Source organism: Ptychodera flava, chromosome 7 (assembly GCF_041260155.1).
Source record: "Ptychodera flava strain L36383 chromosome 7, AS_Pfla_20210202, whole genome shotgun sequence".
Taxonomy (NCBI): Eukaryota; Metazoa; Hemichordata; class Enteropneusta; family Ptychoderidae; genus Ptychodera; species Ptychodera flava.
The window spans coordinates 15,457,230-15,477,670 of record NC_091934.1 but is presented as its reverse complement, the minus strand read 5'-3'; the positions used below and the strand labels follow the sequence as shown (position 1 = coordinate 15,477,670).

The window sequence follows — 20,441 nt, the reverse complement described above, 5'->3', positions numbered from 1 at the left end:
ACTTGGCTTGGTATGTTATAGCATCTTTAGTGAAAAAAAATCAAGTTTACAGTATTTACGTTTTCAACCGCTTTCAAATGTATAGTATTATGTTAAAATACACCATATGGAATATGTTGTGTTTCATTAATTTTAAGCATCTTAACCTGATGGTGGACTTGGCAGGAAAAGGGTTAAGAGAATGCAAACAGCTTTCTTGCTGTTTTCAGGCCTGTACAAGTTGAGCCAGTCATGACAATCAGTAACCAATATGTCATCGTGATGATTTAAAAGTGGTATTAAAACTACCACAGTTAAAATTGCTCAATATATGTTAAATGGGACAGCCATTTTGCAGTATTTTGTAATTCCTAGCTGTATAGGAAGGTACGTATACCTTGATTTCAATGGTTATGTGTGGTCAAACTTTAACATTTCAAAATGGCAGGACATAGAATATATAAGAGTGTGTTCCTTCCTTTGTTACTTTGCTGAATTCATCATGCTTATGACTTTCTCCGTGCTCTCTCCAAAGTTGCACATTGTGCCGGGAACCAAGGAGGAGATCTCAGCCAAGACCAACAAGGACGAGACGTCAAGACCAATCATGCCACACTCCAGCCACTGCAAGACAACATCTGCATGCAACTGTGGCAGAAAGCAAGGACAGAGAGAGGACCCATTTGATATCAAGGTACGGCCTGGTTCAGCTCCTGAAAATTTTCTATATCACCATAAGTTAGCTTGCAGAATTTATGAAAGGATAATAGATAAATTATTTGTTCATGTCACTTCTTCACATGGAATTTCTATAATGCCAAGAGATGGAAAAAATTGTCTCCCATCCTCTTGCATGTCAGTCTAGGTAAGTCATGACATTGTTCTGTTCATATCCACTCAAAAACAAAATAAAACAAAGCAAAAACAAAGAAAACAGTACACATCACACAGAAAACTTTACCATCTGGAGGATCACATGTCTGAACATACAGATGTGAACCATCCCCATTATCTTGGTTTGATTCAAATTACTGCTACAAGCAAAATTTCTTTTGATGTTATTGCAGCGTTAGTAGTTTGATTTTAGGCAGAAAGCTTATAAAAAATCCAGGGATGAATCAGCGCATTATTTTGATAAAAGACTGAGGATCAAAACATGTAATTTTCTTTTATCCCTTTGAGCACCAAAGTCAAATCTTGTCGCCTTTATAAAATATACTCTAGTCTTTTTTTTTAAATTTATCCCAAAACTTTGATAAAAAAGAGTAGCCATTGAAATGTGATATCCAATTGTCAAAAATTGTCAACAAAGTTACCAAAAACTTAATAAAATTGGTGTAATGTTATACTAAAGTTTTGGTGGGAAAGGGTTAATCTAATATATCAGTGTTTCCGCTTACTGCAGGCTGCAAACTATGACTTCTATCAAACTATGGAAAGCAAATGCTGTAACAGTTTAGATCCCTACAAGTTTCCTGTATTTCAACCCAGTGAAGATGAAAGTCTAGAGCCCAAGGAGATATCGGCCGGTGATCTGCATCTGGCACATGCAGCTCTTGCCAAGACTGATTCCAGCAGCACGGATCAAGGAAGAGCAGGTTGTGCCAGGATTTCATCCATTTGCTTTTCATCCATTGTGGAATAGCTACTTTTGTTTTGATATCTTTCACAAAGAATGAAGGCCATTGAGCGCCGTCATGTGGTAAATTTTTTACTCAAAATATCTTGCAATTTTCTCAGATACACCTTTAATTCTAACTGCCAATGATTACATCATTGTACATCATACTCCCAACCACTGTCTTTCAAAATTAATTACTTTTAACTTTTAATAAAATAGACATACCTGGTACAAGTTGAAATTCAAAATGGCCGCCATCCCCACATTAAACCTGTGGGGAATGTAAAATTTGTGATTTTCACAACAATAAGACAATGATATCGTAGTTCACTCCTAGAGCTGAAAGTTTCTGTTTTGTAATTAATATAATTATGAAATTGTCAGATGTGTGAGTGACATTTAAAAACAAATATTTTCAGAAACACAACCAGGCCCACTGAGTATTGCTTTGAGCCTTGGACAGTCTGGTGGCAGTGACATATTTGGTACCCATAACAGCCACAACAGCTCTGCAGGGGGTATGCTGGATATACTCAGTGTCCCTGATATTCATGTTACAGGGCACCCTCACAAAGGTAGGTTGCAGATAGTTTCCTAATTCTATTCTTTGTATCCAGAATGCAGGGCCAATAGAGTAGTGTCCAGCACACTAGGCCAATATAAGGATGTTCAGCAGGCAGGGCCAATATAGCACCATGCAAGAGACAGGGATGATCAATTGTTCAAAGTGTGGTCTAAATTGGGTAAAAGGATCACGTATATATCAAAATCTCATTGAGTTTTGAGACTTCACAAAACTACAACAGAAATCAGCAGAGCACAAAGGGAACGTAAAACAGAAAAGTGAAATGGTCACACATATGTGTCAACATCAGATTACTTGACACAACATTTTAGTTCAGAGACTTGTTACTATGGCAGTGCTCCCACAAATCAGCAGCAAATATATTAATACTAAATACGTATTATGCACAGAGGTATTATGTACCCTTTCATAACGATAATTTGGTATGACGCCATCACTTCTTTAATGTGTTTGGACCAATATAGAGTGTACTGCAGGTAGAGAACATTTTGCACAATGTATTTATAAATCTTTTGGATTAATAAGTATCAGTATTTAGCAGGCATAACAAGGAAATCTAGTGTGAACTTTATTTTTAACAATACAATTTGCATACTGTACAAAATGTATTTTCAGTGCTATTGTAATGTACACCAAGTAGTTGAAAATGTAGCCATTTTCTAAGACAGAGTAATGAAATTATTGTAAAACACTTTGAATCTGCGGCATGGCAGGTTTTTAATTTAATGACTAAACATTCTAACCCTCTGAACATAGGTAAAAGATTAAATCAGCGTCAACTTAAATGAATGAATGTGACAAGACTAAAGCTGAATTTGTTTGAAAAGAATGCTTAGTTAAAATGACATGTTTTACAGCAATTCAAAAGTGACCACTGTTACCCTTTAACTCATCCTGTTGGTTATCTGGAATGTCATTCTCATGAACATAATGGCAGAGGTACAAGGATGATAAAAGGAAGGTAAAAACAAAAAAAATGATTTTAAAAAATTCGTTTACACCTTTTGAAAAGTGCAGGAATACTTCCATCCAAAAACTTGTAACGTAAAAGTATATACATTTGTATAATCAAATGTTTCACAAAAATACAACAGGAACAGATATCACTGAGTTATTGCTTGCATTCATTGTCAGAAAAAAAGAGCCATATTGACCCTCTCACCACAATGGTGTAGCTCCGGCCCATGGTTATCAGTTGCTGAGCATGGATCTGTTTACATGGAATTAGGGGTGATCAGGTTAAAGTCTGTGTGCATTTTCTTCCACTGTAGAGAAACTTCAACCACGCAGACAAGCCTCCACCACAGAGTACTTAGCGGGCATGCTGCATTCCAACAGTCCTCCGGGATTGCTTCCCAAGTTTCCTTCCTGGTCCTTGGTTTGCCTGGGTAATGCAGACTCTTACAAGGCAGCCATAGGTAAGTAAGCCATGGGAATGTTTATTGCCGAGTATGTGAGCGTTTCATGATGTCATACCCTGAGGAATTTGTTCCTCGATAGATGCTATCTTAAAATGTTCTCAGATACGATATCTCTTTGAAATTTCTTTGAACTTTGTAGTGTCCTGTTACAAGTTAATAACTCACTCTGCAATGATGCTATTTTGTTTGACCTTTTAACACTTTCACCGCGGGAGGGCGCATTCTGCGGCAACAGCCAGACTGCGGGAGGCGCGTAAACGCGCCAAGAACGTACGCGTTTATATGCGTTCGATATACGTTGGCTTTGTCTGATCTAAATCATGTTTGTTGACTATTTCCTCAAGCCTAGCTAAGCGTACGAGGTAGAGGTCAAACCTAAATGAGCATGCGCGCCAAATTTGTAAACAAATGCCGCCATACTCGCTCATTTCTCCGCCGTAATTTGTAAGGATCGTGTGATCAGTTGTTGTTTTTCTGTCAGGAGATATTTAAAAATGGCGACGCGGGCACAGTTTAACACCGACTAAGCCCTTTAGCATGTTTTTCTAGACAGTGATAGTGGAATTGTCAGTGATCGTGAAACTGAACTCGACGGAGATAGCGGAAGTCAAATTTCAAATTACAACTTTATTACCGAACTTGAATATGTTCCCAAACCAGTTGAGCAAAGACAGACATTGCAAGCAAGACAGGAAGGTAGGCCGCTGAGCATGCTGAGAGAAAAGTGCGACAAAAGGTCTGTGAACGACGTCACAAACGTTGATGGTGTATCCTGTGGATGTTGTACGATATCAATCCATCAATGACAATTACACATCGGACTATCTACCAGTATATAAGCTTATATATAATATAGCTCTCTTTTGAATGTCAGATAATACTTGTTGTTCGAAGATGAACTTGTAATAAATATGCATATTAACCTCATTTATGTGGGAAATCTTTTAGAGTATGTGTTCCCCCTACTGAATTTGAGTAAATAAAATGTAAGTAGTAATTTTAACTACTATAGACTATAGTCTATAGAAGCTATTGGGATGGGTATCCGTCCGGCGTCCGGCGTCAGTCTGTATGTATGTATGTATGTATGTCCGTTTGTGAGGCGTCCGTCCACTCAAATATCTTGAGAACCGCAGTACTTACTGATTTGATATTTAGATAAAAGTATGATTTTGAGAAACTATTTTTTTTAATTTTTTGATTTTGTTGAGAAATAGGCAAATTAATGCCAAAAAAGGTGTTTTTGGTAAAAAATCTTCTTCTTCATAACCGCTGGTCAGACAGCCTTGATATTTGGTATACAGGTCCCTAGGGATAACCCAATTTAGATTTGTTCAAATTGTGATGAAATATGCAAATGTGTATTTTTAAGGATTTTTTTGTCATTTTTGGTCAAAGTTTGACTTCCATTGTATGTAATTCTTGTACTGTATAACCCTATCAATTCACCCAGAAAAAAATAATTAATATGATTTTAAATAATTGAATTAATAAGGAAATCATCAAAGCCAAAATAATTTTAGTGTGGAATTATCAGAAAGTTCAACTTTTTTTTTGACAGTTCATAGTGAATTGAGGATTAAAACATGTAAAGGCAACTTTCCTGAATCCCAACTTTGATATATTCTGAACCACCATTTATGTTATCTAAAAGAAATTGCTCATAATAGTTTGTCATGATAGGGTGGTCAAATAAATAGAGATAGAGAAAGTTCTAATTTCCATTTATGGTTGACTTGGTAAGGATAAAATAAGATTACTTTTTGAGGAAAAAAATAGAGTGGTCAATAAAAGAGTGGTTGAAAGTGATAGGGTTTTTATGGTGAAGCTGGGCTGTAAGATTCCTCATGTGCTATTTATAGCAATTATGCAATCTGTGTAAACAGTGCAATGAAAGTGTAACATGATTCCTTATAATGCTTTTAATGACCTTGAACTTCTTAAGTTTCAAACATTTGTCTCTTCAGTGTGCTTTCTCTGAGTACGTACAGTCTCAACTTATTCAACAGAACTTACATACAATGTTAACTTGAAAGTTAAAATGTGCTTGGTTAATAGGATGAAAATACTGATATTAAAAGATAACCAGCTCAAGATTCTTTATAACCTGACAGATATGCTGTTTTATTATGACGTAAATCTTGATTTAAGCAAGTCTTGTTTACTTTAATTAGAATGTAATTAACTCTCGTTTATTTGCTATCATAGACTAATATAGTCTGATGAAATATGCAAATCTGTATTTTTACGGAATTTTTTTTTCCATTTTTGGTCAGGCCATCCTGAAATGAGCTATCAAAGATATCCACCTTCTTCATCAATACATGTGTCACAAAAGGTTATTCTCTACATAACACAGCAGAGCTCTGTCAACTGTTGAGTCGCTTGTTTTTTTCAAAACCGCTGGTCAGACAGCTTTAATATTTGGTTTACATGTCCCTAGGATGACCTTAGTGAGATAATTTCATACAGTCAGGAAATACTTAATTTTGTATCCATGTCTATAGTAGCTTCAGGGACTTTGGCCCTATGTTTAAAGTGTTGCACTGAAAAAATACATTTATATATTGAAATAACAAAAAATGCAACAATTTTTGATTTTTTTGTGTAAAATCCAATATGGCCGCCGTGATCACGTGACCTTCTAGGTGTGTCACATGACATTTTGTTCATTTTTATGATGCTCTGTCATATTGCAATACTCACTGAAAAAATTGTCCCGAATACTATTATAATTACAAGATACAGCTTATGCATGTAAATCAATATTATAAGGCCGTATTTCCATAGAAAACTACGCACAGGAATGCACGTATAAAATTAATTACGCAGTGAAAGTGTTAAGCAAATGTGTTCAGTTAAAAATGATGTAATCTTCTCAACCCAGGAGACATCAGGAAACTTGAAGATTTAGAATTCTCCTACAATTTCCAAGAGATGGCCGAAAAAGTAATATAGTACTGTTATATTCACAGGGCTTGATTTCCCAGGATTTTTCCATGGAAGTAATCACCTGTTGCCATGGGATATTCCGATACCAAGTGAGGCCAAGAGTGAACAGCACTGGCCACAACCCAGTGAATCTGGCGGAGGTAGACGTAGTAGCAAAAAGATGGATAAAAGATCTCAAAAAGGTGAAACAAGAGACTGTTGGCTGTAAAATCTTATGAAAAACATGAAATGTTATTGATGAGTCAAGGAGTTTGCCTCATAGAAAGTGTAAAATTATATCGGAAGAAATAGTGCAATATTCTTCAAATTTATATTATATTATAAGGGGCCCAAGACAGGAATAAGCTATGGTAAATTTATTTAACATATTATATATGTCGGGTCCCAAGACGAGAATCTTTTTTGTATTTAGAGATGATAAAAATGAAAACAAAGTATGTCTGCAAAAGTGTGATGAGTCATGTTTAATGATTTAATATTTTACCTCGTTTGCCAGATATTGGTGATTCACATGTGAGGGCGTACATCGGGGACGAGTACGAGTGTCCCAGAGGAGGGCGCTTCATCTGTTCTGGTCCGGATAAAATGGTGAAAATGACGAGCAGTGGAAACATCAAAGAGACCGCCAACAAACTGGTTACCATGGATATGCCGCTGTACTTCCCGTGTGCTTGCAGGTACTTTTTTGATGCTGCTGTAAATTTCATTCCCAATAATTTTCAAGAACTATGTGGAAACTAATTCAGTCGACTTTGCCTGTTGGTATCCTGTGGAATCGGCCGCTGATGTAATAATGGATAGAAAATGTTTGAACTGATTGAAAAAAAAATCATAGTTTACAGCCATAGTTTCCAGTCAAGGTTCTTTTGAGAGCTGCAATTTTATTGGCCGATTACAAACGATCTCCCATGTTGCATAAAGTCAGAGTCTGAACTATCTCAGCTCAGGTGTGTAGTCAATATATACTTTACATAAGTTACAGTATGTATAAATAGCGCTTGTCATTTGACTTTTGAGTTTCATTGTTCGATACACATAGATTTTTTGTTTGGTACACCCTAAGGTTTAGTGTTCAACATGAAGAAACACCCCACACAAATATAACAATCTATCCAAAGACACACGACATGCTTTCATTTTTGTCTTGCTCAGAAAATGCTGCATAGTACTGTTGCATACACATTTTAGATGTGCAATAACCAGATAATGGTCATAACTGTCTGTCTGAACAGAAAAGAATAGAGCAATGGTCTATCACCATACCTTCTTATAGTTATTGCCTTGGGGTAATCCATTGAAAGAACACAGAATACATAGGGAAGAACGTACATCCGTTGAAATGCAACTAGCAGTGATCTCCGGCAATTGTTAATTTGCAAAGTACTGGTAGTAAGACATTGTGATGATAAGGCCACTGGTTCTATTCTAATAGATCATACGTTCAAACGGCGAAGAGAAATTTTAATTGGCAGCATCAACAGAAAAGAAAATTTCGGTATTTTTTTTTTGCAAGACCAGTTTAATAACTCATCCTGAGAAACTACAGCTGCATTGCAGTGGTTGACTGTGAGTGCCGATATTATTGCATGTTGGCATTGAGTTCATAGGAAGCCATCGAAACTGACGAGACGTTGGTCACAACTTACGAATTAGAAGCACTGTTTAAGCTACACTTCTGGGTTCTACACACATGTACTTTTTGTAATTTCCAGAAAGACTCGCTTCAATTTTGCAATTATTTCAGTATTCACAGTAAAAAATAACTTATCCTTTACAAATAATGCCCCATGATATTAAAGTGGTCAAACCTTGCGGTGTGGTTGACCATGGAGGTAGCACTCTCTGTGAACTATCTGTGTTGGTTGACCAGGACTGCTAAGTTTTTAGCCAATCAGTCGCCTGAATCAGGAAAAAAAATTACTGTAACTGTCACTATTTCAAGAGGTAAAAATTCTGCCACAGTGTTTTTATTTTTGAAACATTCAGCATGATAAGAGAACGTGTGGCAGTCGTCACACCCTGTGATGTTGTGTGTCATAGTAAAACAAATTGTACGTCACAGTCAAGAAATCGGCGTGTGCCAAACAATGAAACTCCAAACTCAAATGACAAGCGCTGTAAGTTGCCACAAGTTACACTGACAACCTGGCGACCCAGTTTAGTGAACGTGGCCTCTCAGAATAAGTCTGCAAATTTGTCCTTCATAAATATCTTATAAAGTAAATAAACCAGCTGAAAAAGAAAAAAGCAAATAAATTAAATATCAGCTTGTCCCATCTGCCATTATCAATGACATTAATGATAACTGACATGTACAGCGTTGCAGTCATGACAGTAAGGAGAAAACTCAATTACTCATGACAATGATTTAGAAACTCTTGTAATATAAGAGAGATTAATTATCCCTGCTTAATGGATACCTAAATTATGATTTAACAAAATGCGGGAATGGTGACATGTATATCTTCCCAGAGTATGATCCATAACATACCTTCTCTCACTGGGATGAAATCTTGCTAAATATTTCAGAGTTTCATTTCATCTATCATCTTGTGGATGGAAATCGCCCCTTTGGTTTGAATTGCAGCAAAAAGATGTGCTTGATCAATAAAATTCCATTTTCTGAAGAAACTTACGGGTGAAAGAAAATTTGAGTCAAGCATAAAATTTAAAATGGCTGAACACATACGGTAATATTTTCATAAAAGTGGAGTGAATGTGTGTTCCTTTTTCCTCTTAAAATGTAGATTTCATGGCAAAATATACAAAATTCTGTCTACGTTTAATTATTGCTGTTACCAACATTCAAACTGGATGCCATCCCTTTGTTAATTACATATCAAAAAATTGTATGTTTCCATCAACATTCACTGAATCCACAGGCTTCAAAATAAGAACATACAAGAACCATAACAGAAAAAAACTTAAAAAGTCCAATATATGTCCCTGAGGTACATTCTACCCTCATTTGAATTTTTAATTTCAGATCAGTGAAGAGCCACAGAGCCCAGCTGACAAGGGTGTACGTTGTTACCCCAGAAAGCGCTGTCCACATCCGCTTAAATCCCAGGGTGCAACCTGGTCCTGGGAGCAACACCCCTGTATTCAATACTGGTGTAGGGGATGATGGGATACTGCTACCGACCAACGGAATGTGGGTGTTGAGGTTACCGTATCCTTTGATACAATTTTTTCAATGGTCATCGTTTATACCAGGTTGTTGGTAATAATATTACCCTATAACATGAGGACCACATGTGTTTGGTCAAAGTAATTTGCATTTATCAGTTGAGTGTGGGCAACATTTTGTATTTCTATTTCAAGATGTTCGTATATAGTGAGAGGGAGGTGACAAAATTCCCAGCTGTACTGGATCAAATCAAATGAAATGAAGTTTATTGCTAAATCATTTCATCTTATGTATGCTCTAAGTTATTGCTCACATTGTGAGTTTTGACCCGTTGGCTTTTAAGCAAAAATTGTGGCCATTTTATTCTGTCATTCCTTCCATGTGTCATTGTCGGTAAAATGCCTCAAGGCGCTCAGTGAGCTGAATGCTCATTTGCATACCCACATTGCCATATCAGCCATTTTTAATGGCACATACCCCATCAAGGTATGTGCATTAATAGCAACAAGCCATTTCACCAACTGTCTGCAAAGGAAAAATGCAACAGGCAATCTTCCCAATGATATTATTGTGAGCATATATCCATAAACTTGTGAATTTAATAACTTTGGGAAGACTTCAGAAGTTTTCCAATATAATACCCTGCTGCCTCAATCTAGAATAGATACACTTAAGTTAAACATCCTTCACTTACCGCAGTTCAAAAGAAATGGCATTACCAGTACAGTTATTAAACTCTGTTTAAATTGAATTTCTGATACATGCATCACTTTATATGAGGACAATTGTTGAGTTAAATATTTGAAGTGTTGAACAACTTCCCAGTTGGGTAGACGCAGTTCTAGACCATTCCAGTGTCACTGACCGTGAAGTGAATTCTCTAAAGCATTTGAAATTGATGAACTGCTGCATTCAGGAAAAGGCTGCCATTCATCCCCTAGATGATTGGACTATTTCCCCAAAGAAATGTGTGTTTAATCAGCAGGACATGAGCACTGCCCTCTAGAGTCAATACTCCTCTGAGACTTGTCAGAATTCCTTTATCACATGGGATGCCTACAATGCCAGCTGAGACAGGAAAAGTCAAACCCAGCCAATGAGGTGCAGCCCTCATTTCCTGCCCAGTGATGAGTTATCAGGATTTTTTTTGTATCAATGGGCGACCAGAATCAAAGGATCTGGATCAGTTTTTTATCCATCTTTATCAGCAATAATCATATCGACTGAAGTCTTGACGGAAAGTCTCAAGCGTTTCACCACTGAGTTTAAAGGTGTCAGACAGTGGTGTTTTCCAGAACTTACTGAACAAGAATGGCAGTTTAGTAAATGAACCCCAAGGCATGATGATTAAACAAATATCATATATTAGCAATTTCACTCTCAGCTTTGTTAATAAATGAGGCAAGAACATGTTCAAAAACTACCTAAATTTTGGACATTTGGATTTCATGTTACATTTTTCCCTTTCAAACCATTCCAACAACAATCATAGCATTCACCTGAGTGGTCACACTCACATTTTGAAAACTTCTAATAGAAATGGTGGAAAGCTTTCAATGGTTTTAAAATCAGCTGGAGTCTTCCACATTCCCTGCACAGATTTCATATATCCATCAAAAATTACCAGGAAGTTGCCACTGTGACAACAAAAGTGGATAAAGGTGACTGCCCAATACTTAAGGAGGTTTTTAAAACGTTGTAAGTGACCAAATGTACAGAGAGTTTATTTTATTTTATTCAAAGAGACTGTATATTGAGGCTGACAGACATCCAGGTGGGGAGTTCCACACTGATATATTCACTTTGGTGGCAGTGGTGAAAATAGCACGCCAAAATGAGTAAAGAACTGCAACATTGATTTGTCCCGTGTTTAACTACAGTCACTGTATTTGAGAAATGATGTTTCTGAAGTCGGATACATTTGACCCCTCCCTATTACAGAAAGTTGTTTTTATGCCGATAGGATTCATGCTAGATGTCTTTGAGTGTGGTAAAAATAAAATTTTTACTTTGATGTTAGCTTTCATGTTGCAATAGGTCACAGTGGCAGGTAGACTTCATGAAAGGTTGTTTGTGATAACCATGATAAAAAATTCAGGTATCCTGACCCGACAAATCTCCCATGAAATGTGTGAAGTTTCACATTCATGTCATGTCATCTCTAATGGCATTGGGTCTATACCAAGGCAATATTTCATTGTTTTTTATGGTGTGAGATGACTGAGATGTTTTGCCAAGTTGTGTTTAGTAGCAGCTCATCAATTTCATCAGTTTACACCTCGGATGCAATGTGTAGTTCAGCCATAAGCTATCAATTAAGCTGTGGTGAGATTGTGGTCAGTTGGGGTATTACTCACTGTTTACAGCATTCCCTAGTCTGTCTGTCTGTCTGTCTCTCAGACTTCCTGAACATCTGAGGTGAATTTTTTTATGCCCTCTCTGTGTGTCTGTGTGTAGGCTTCTCAGCATTTCAGGAAAGTGTCCGTTTCTGTTTCCTTGGCTGTCAGTTTTACAACAAGCCACGTAAAATTCTTCTGAGCGACACACCTGTACGCACCTCCCCCATCTGTCCACATTTGTGCTCTCTGTCCATCCATGTCAATTGTCCTCTTTGTTCTATAGGTGTTTTTCTTTATACCTGCCAGTGTATGTGACCACCCTCAACCATTTTTGGCCCATCTGTCAAGTATCTGTCAAAAGGGGGGACAACCAAATCTGGGTGTTTGCCTGTGCACATAGTTTTTAGTGTATTTAGACACGCACACACCTCTGCCAGACTTTTTTTGTCCATCATTTTATCTCTCAAACTTTTGGCGCATGGCCCAATACTAAACACCGCCCTAGATATCAGTGTGTTAATATGCCTTTTTACTTTACATATTATGTGTAGGTCCCCTCTCTTTCCTTCTCTTTCTCTTGTCTGTCTGTCTGTCTGTCTGTCTGTCTCTGTCTGTCTCTATCTCTGTCTGTCTGTCTCGCTCTGCCTGTCTGTCTTGTCTCGCTCTGTGTCCACCTCTGTCTGTCTGTCTGTCTGTCTGTCTGTCTGTCTTGTCTCGCTCTCTGTCCGCCTCTCTCTCTCTCTCTCTCTCTCTCTCTCTCTCTCTCTCTCTCTCTCTCTCTCTCTCTCTCTCTCTCTCTCTCAATGCACACACTATACCATCTTTATTCAGCTTGTTTACCGCTATGTGTACCCCACTACTAACAAGTACCACAGACTAATTTCTCACATGTACCTATTCACTGCTTTCATCATGGATGTCATAGTGAACTGTATGACCCTCATGTCCTCATTTACAGCACAGTCATGCATACCTAAAATCCATAGATCAGATTGTATTAATCCGTGCTGTGGATCAACAACAGGATTATCCCGATTATTTCCCATGGAAATAAAAACCCTTACTCAGAATTTATTTAGTGCAATCGTACAAGGTACATATTGTAGATAATAAATAAATAAATGAATAAATAAATAAGAAAGACTGCTAAGTTAATTATGCATGCAGTACAATAGATAGACTTTCTCTCAATGATATCTCAAGTCTTGACAGCTTCATGCTAAATTCATGAACCTTTTTTGAAAAAGAGAATTTCCAATAGCCTCTCCATCATCGTTTCATGAGTTTCCCAGGGCTGTGTTGTATCTTGCCACTGAAAAACCACCTTAACTGTGCAAACTGCAGCTACGTTTACGTCGGTGACAATGGCCCGATCTTGCCGCCCGCGGACCCGCAGGTTCCGTTCTCTGCTAAACTGCTGAAGGGGCTCTTCACCATCAAGTCTGCCAGTACAGCAGGAACGCAGAAAAAGTAGCTCTTATTTGAAGGTAGGTAATCATAATCTTGCAGATAAATTTTTCGTGATTTGTTTCAGTGATACTGGTGTATGCCAAACTTGTTGATAGATACATGCATTAAACCACTCCCTGCTGATGTCCCCTTTGGCTATAGCTATTCAGGCCTTTAAGGCAATATCGAAGGATTCAGGCCTTTAATTTTGCTGATCTAGGCAGTAAAATTCACAGAGAATGCAAGCTTGGCACTCATTTTTGGGAAAAGTCCACCACAGACATATCTGTACCGCACTTAAGGCACTTTCTCAGCTTAGATCAGTGGCAGTGACATTGGATACGACACTGACAGACGAACAGCACAAGGGACTGTCAACAGTCGAATTATCCAAGTCGCAAATGATTAAGTCAGAAACATGTATATCCAGTGAGTGTAAAATTCGCATGGTGATGTCTGGAGGTAAATAGGATATTGACTTCATTGAGTATAGGGTTTTTAGAACAATCACTCTATGGACATTAACCCACCAGACAGTACCAGTACCTTAACCCTATTTCTAACTCCAACCCCAGTTATGTCGAGATGGCTAATTTCTGGGTGGTATAAACCGTCATCATATTATATGAGGGATTGGAGTTAGCTGATTGCGTTCTAGGACAGGTACCCTCAGGATGTCAAGCCCCCAGACATTCAACCTAACGCTTGTCCCGACTGGTCGGTGGAAACTGTACCGGTGGGAATTGTGCAGGGGGTGTCTATCCTGATACCATGAATATAATCAGTAGATTTAGAACTTGACACTGTCTTCTGTGGTTTGTTTTCGTCAGTAAAAATTTCAGAATTTAGTCATAGTGTTGATGATTCACTTCATGTAATTGGATTGATCTTCCTTGTTTTCACGTCGCCAAGGTAACGGAAAACATTAGGACAATAGGTAAAATCAGGCCACGAAACATGTAAATCACTTTTTTCAAGATATTCAACAACACATAAAATTTACAGGAACTGAATGCTGCAGTCGTATTGAGCTTAAATTGCTCAACTCATCACTTTTTGTCTGATATATAACCCTTTTACCATTATGGTTTGGCCCAGACCTTTTGTTATCAGTGGTGATTGTGGACCTGTTCACTAGACATTGGGGATGATCAGGTTAACAAAAACAACTGAAACAGCATGAATTATATAAAATCATTATGTGTTTCAAACTTTAGCCATTTAATCCCCATTTCCTATAACTAGTTTTGCTAGCCATATTGAAACCAGTGGGGATATTTCAAAGCTAATGAAAAGGTTATTGTCCAGCAACAGAAGATACCACATACTAGATAAGAACCTAAACTTGCAAAATGATGCTTAAATAATGTATGTATGATATTAAAACATCAGGTTCATAAATCTCAAGTTGACGACCTTCAAAATTACCACAAGAAGAAGAGTATGTTGTGATACAAATATAGTTCGGCCACCTTCCATTTCATATTTCAAGTTTGCAGCTTATTGTGTAAACTATTCATCCGTACCCCAGTTCATTTTGTTGTTACTTTTGACAGATCACTTTGTCGTCTTGTTGCAAGGTCCAACTCAGATTTTGCCATGTACCAAATGCTAGCTATAAATACTCATTCATCTCAGTCGGAGAGTGACATCTAACTTAACACATGAAAGATGTAATAATTGCGACAGTTAATGGCCGGTGCAAAAAGCCTTCAATGTTATAAAAACACTTGAGTACACCCAGATGTTATTGCAGTGTCATCATTGAGTGGCTGTAAAAGTTTAACCACATGATTGGTGACACCCAGGGTTGAATATGGAGAAATATGAGACCAGGAGATCAATAGTAACAAGCGTACAAAATTAGCATGGGAAATCTTCTAGTCTGGTTTGATATGCTGAAATATGATCTGAAGTGGTGTACTCTAACATACATATCAGTATTAAAATTCACAATAGATACTGTAAAAACCCTATCAGTTCGACCAGAAAAAAATAGTAATGATTTTAAATAATTTAATTATTAGGAAATCAACAAAGCTGAAATAATTTTAGTGTCGGATTATTACAAGTTTTCACTTTTTTGACAGTTCATAAGTGATATGCTTACCATCTTGGATGATTAAAACATATAAAGGTGACTTTCCTGAAGTCCCAGCTTAGACATATTCTGTATTGTACATTGTATTGTTCTGTGAATATTATCAAAAATAAATTGTCCAAAATAGTTTGTCATGATAGGTTGGTCGAATTAATACAGATTGAGAAAGTCCCAATTTCCATCTGTGGTAGAATTGATAAGGAGTAAAGTAAAATTACGTTTTGAGGAAAAAACAGGGTGGTCAAATGACAACAGTGGTGAAATTGATAGGGTTTTTATGGTATTTCCTTAGAATTAGTAACATATCTTTTCTGGTATGTCTTATATGTCAAACAGGAAGTCACGACAACAAATCTTAAATTACAGACGGAAAAGCAATATTTCAAAAAGTGTCTGAACTTCTCAGCCCTGAGATTGTTTGGATTTTATCAACTTTTGGTGGTGATCATTGCAACGCCTGTAACCACACCAAAGTGAATATTTCTGTTGAGTGGCTGTGTAATTTTATCTTGTCATTTAAAAAAAATTTTTTCAGGAAACACAATACTTCTGTGAATAATACACGTTACTGAAAACATTTTCAAGGTTTGGGAAAACATGTTCCATATTCAATATATTGAATGTGTGATGACTGTGTGTGAAGAAAAATGCAGACTTGATGTCTGGTGCGTCGTTTAAAGTAGTATACATTTCGAAAGTGAAAGACGTAAACTTTTGCTCAAACTTTCCTCAATGAAACTTTCGACCATTCTCTTGCCACAGCAAGAATAAAAATCTAGGGTCACCATGCAAACTTTGGTTCTAGAGAGACAAATTACCTGAGATTTCCTGATATTTGAAATTCAAAATGGCCGCCATCCCTATGTTAACTCTATGGGGAAAAATAAAATTTGATTTTTGAAAAACTAAGATTGTGAAAACTTTTCTTTCACCAAGAGCTTTAAAATGAGCCCCCACAAGTGGTAGATCAGAAGAGAACTGATAAAATTGGAAAGGCAGAATTTCTGTTCCCGAGGCTCGTTCTACCTTAAATGTGTAAAGGTTAAAGATGTGAGAGGTAGGAGATAGCATAAATAGAAAGCCATGTTTACAGAACCTGGAGATGTTGAGATACAAAATTTTTCTAGAAAAGGGCAATGTGTCAAGGAGGGATGGTAACGCAATACAAATAGTTTGACAGCAAGTCGTACATGATGGATTGAGCAAAAGGTCATAAGCAATTTATTACCCTAGCGAATAAAAATCCAAAAATATTCCGAGTCAGAAATAATTGGACTGCGATTTGCCTTGTATAACACTGAAATTACGTGTTCATGGCTCGGATTGCCTTCTCTGTGTCGAGCAGTAGAATTTGCTTTTCATGACTCTATTGCTTAATCACATACCATCAATCTTGTCATCCCGTCTCAGCGAGGGGATATCTCCGAACACTTGATTCGTTTCTGAGCTCTCAGTTAATGATCAGCGATCAGCGGCAAAACCGTCACAGCAGCCATGTAATTTACTCTTCAAGGCACCTAGAATTTCCTTTAAAGATATTTTTTTTTCAATTTTTTTGTGAGATCTTTACTTATTTGATTTTGGAAATTTCTCCTGGCTATTATGAATCATTAATCACATCTCTGAGTCGAGGCACAGAGATTTACGACAGCCAGGATTTCAGCAGCACCGTACAGATTCTTAGCATTTACGGATAGCATAGTAATATAAACACCATAATGCAACACCATTTGACTTTGCTCTACCGGTATAACCACTACATCTATCCGGCTTCAGCTCTCAACTGCTGAACACGTTTTCGAATATTTTTTCTGATGTTTGATTCATGCTACAGTCGGATGTCATTGCCATGGAGACTATCTCTTCTTCAAAATAGTCTCAAAGATTTTCCTCAGATTTTGGCATTTACCTTGTCTTTCAGTGTGTATAAAGACTTCCTTGTAAACATACCGATACATTTCACTGTGTTGTCTACCGGTTATTGCAATAATATTTTCCACCAGACAATTGCATATATCTGCATTTATCCTTCATAGTCATTGAATACTGGCAGCGCAAACAGAAAAAGGTTTTCACAAATTTTTTTTCTCCTGTTATATTCGTATAATGGTGCTACATTTCGTTGCTGTGATGGTTAAAGCAATCCAAAAGATTGAGGTTATCGACATTTCAAGCGTGTGCTTGAAAAGTTATCTCAGATTTCTAGAGTACGATTTATCTTTTATGTCCATTGCAAAGACTTTGGTAACATTTATTGAATCTGTATCATTGAATTTTTATATTGTGCCTATTATTGTTGCCAAACATCCAAGCAATCATTCAAACAGCCACTGGCATCCTGCAGTATGGAAGTTTGATTGTAACACCCGCCTATGGAGCAGGCTCTTGTAAAATGCTAGGCTTCTGTCTGATTAATTACATTTTCAGCTAAACCTGTTGGACACATTTATTTGTACCTACTGGGATTAATATTTTGCCAGGGGTTTTCTTGACGAGGATTTAATATCTGCCCATTTATACAGCGAAGCAATATTCTGACTAAGCTATATGGTACATTTATTTAACTCTCGTAGATCACGTTCTAGTTTACATTTTAATATGATTATTTTGCTCAGAGGAAATTTAGTGTCCACACTCGTATTACCACAGGCACCACTGTATATGTTATCATATGCTGTCATGTCTTGCCTTTTCATTGCCATTTTGTCGTATACACTGGCTCATACACACAGAAGAAGGAACTAAGAAGCTGACGTGAAAAAAACAAGATTGTCGCACGGCAGATTAACTTGTCAATTAAGGTTCAAAACAATGTCACATCTGTATATATGGTAATCATGCACCATTTTAGTAAATCTGAAAGTTTACCAGTCACTGTTCATTATCTTGATTTTATTCCTGTCAGGCAAAATTTCATTATGTAATCATCTACTGCAGATATTTTCGTGTAAAAAATGATTTCTTACAAAGGAATAACTACAGACCTGTTTTGAAGTATGTCCACGCACATGCATACCAAATTTTTCATTTTATCACATATTCTAAAGATCTTTTTCTCTAAAAGCTAACAGTTGATGTTCACTTATCCAATCGCACGTAAAAAGGACAGAATCAAGAAAAAAAACAATAATTTGTGTGTGCAAGTATCAGAATCTGATGTTTCACTGTGTCTGATTTTGAGTGAACACTCTCCAAAGTTTGATTTTGTATAAATTTACACTAGTCTGGGGAGTCCACAAGATGCCAGGTGTGTCGCCACACTATATTGTATTCTTACTAAGTTTTCCAAAGCATCTGTACTCCCTAGCTCAGTCTACAAAAGTGCCAGTGATGAACATTGAGCATTGAAACTGAAAAAATTCACTTCTCCAAAAATGCCATCAACTTTTAATTTTGTATGGTCTGTGGATAATTGTAAGTAAATATTGACCAATGAAAACAGCATCTCTATAAGATAATACAAAAGAGTTATTGAGTAACTCTCGAGTCGTAAACTTTGAACAGCCAAGTTTTCCATCGTGATTGTTTCCACACATTCAACACTGTGTCAATCCATCTTTCAATATTTATGGAAGATACCATGAAAGAAATGCAAGTTGTGTTGTATCCATGGGGACCGGCGGATGTTTTCCAAGTCCTGGATCATTTATGATGGGACGCCATCCGTAAAATGAACAATTTTGCTCTGAAATCTCCGGAGCATTTACCTTGTGAGGTGAAAATTGCACACTCTCTCTGACATATCGGCACTTATTGATAGTTGTGAAATAACTCAACCCTGTGTGCGGTGTTACTGCTGTGCACAGGACGCGCTGATTCTTTGCGACATATATTGTGCAATTCCGAACCATTAATTCACTGCGTACGAAATCCAAAATTAAGACATTTCAGAGTGTGTATTCCCCCAACAAATAACAGTAATTCATACATCTTTGAGGCTGTCGTAATTTAGCTCTTTTGTGAAGGAAAATTATTTATACGCCTTTTCCTCCTGCGACAAGGAAATTACTTTGGAGTAGTTGCGTTCATGCTTGAAGTATAATTGTTGCTGTGAAAGGACCGCGCAGAATTGTTACCATGACAACCACAGATGTTCAACCCGAGATATTTCTTTCACTACCTGAAGACATAAAGAAAATTCATACATACTTATTCCCAATATGAATTGATCCTGTTCCTGCACTTCATTGTAATAGCAGCTGGTGTGTGTTTGGTCGGAAAATAATATCTTGTTAGGGCCAGGTATCCGGACTCTCAAATTTTGAAAATGCTTTTCTGATCTGCTGCTTGTGTTTACCAATTTTTTAAGCCTTAGGAGTAAACAAAGTTTCAAATTCATTATCTTGTTTTTGCAAAAATGGAAAATTTAACTTTTCTGTATAGAGTTCACATACATGTGGCGTATGGCAGTTCTATTTTAAATTTCAAGTTATATTGTGTACTTAGGTTGTTTTTGTCTCTCATGCTAAATTTACATGGTCACTTCAGATTTTTTAGTGATGATTGTTCATTACAGAATGTTTTTGAAGAGAATTTGAGCAAATGTTTAAAATTTTTGTCTGAGGTGCTTGTCACCTATAGGTAGAATCACCTCTGAGACATATTCCAACTCTCAAAATTTTACAATAATTTTTTGGTCTACCACTTGTGGGGGCTCATTTTGGCACTCTTGGAGTAAGACAGATTTTCTTAATTTTTCAAAACTTTTGTTTTTCCTCATAGAGTACCGGTATACGGTACACAGGGATGGCGGCCATTTTGAATTTCAAGTGTCTGTAAATATTTGGTAATATACTTCAGATATCTCAAGTACCACATTTTGCATGGGGACCCTGGATTTTATTCACGATTTCAAAAAGTATA

At 37.0% G+C, this 20,441-nt stretch overlaps 1 protein-coding gene across 1 annotated transcript in view; it reads left to right on the top strand.

The window, feature by feature from the left end:
* Positions 1-20,441, top strand: part of LOC139136855 (nonsense-mediated mRNA decay factor SMG8-like) — a 92,902-nt gene that overhangs the window by 12,880 nt on the left and 59,581 nt on the right. The window contains exons 13-20 of the mRNA XM_070704692.1: positions 515-673; positions 1,385-1,577; positions 2,020-2,175; positions 3,458-3,604; positions 6,583-6,741; positions 7,056-7,236; positions 9,546-9,731; positions 13,373-13,515. Of these exons, the coding sequence (XP_070560793.1) occupies positions 515-673; positions 1,385-1,577; positions 2,020-2,175; positions 3,458-3,604; positions 6,583-6,741; positions 7,056-7,236; positions 9,546-9,731; positions 13,373-13,502 (1,311 nt within the window). The 3' untranslated portion in view covers positions 13,503-13,515. The remainder of the gene's footprint in view (positions 1-514; positions 674-1,384; positions 1,578-2,019; positions 2,176-3,457; positions 3,605-6,582; positions 6,742-7,055; positions 7,237-9,545; positions 9,732-13,372; positions 13,516-20,441) is intronic.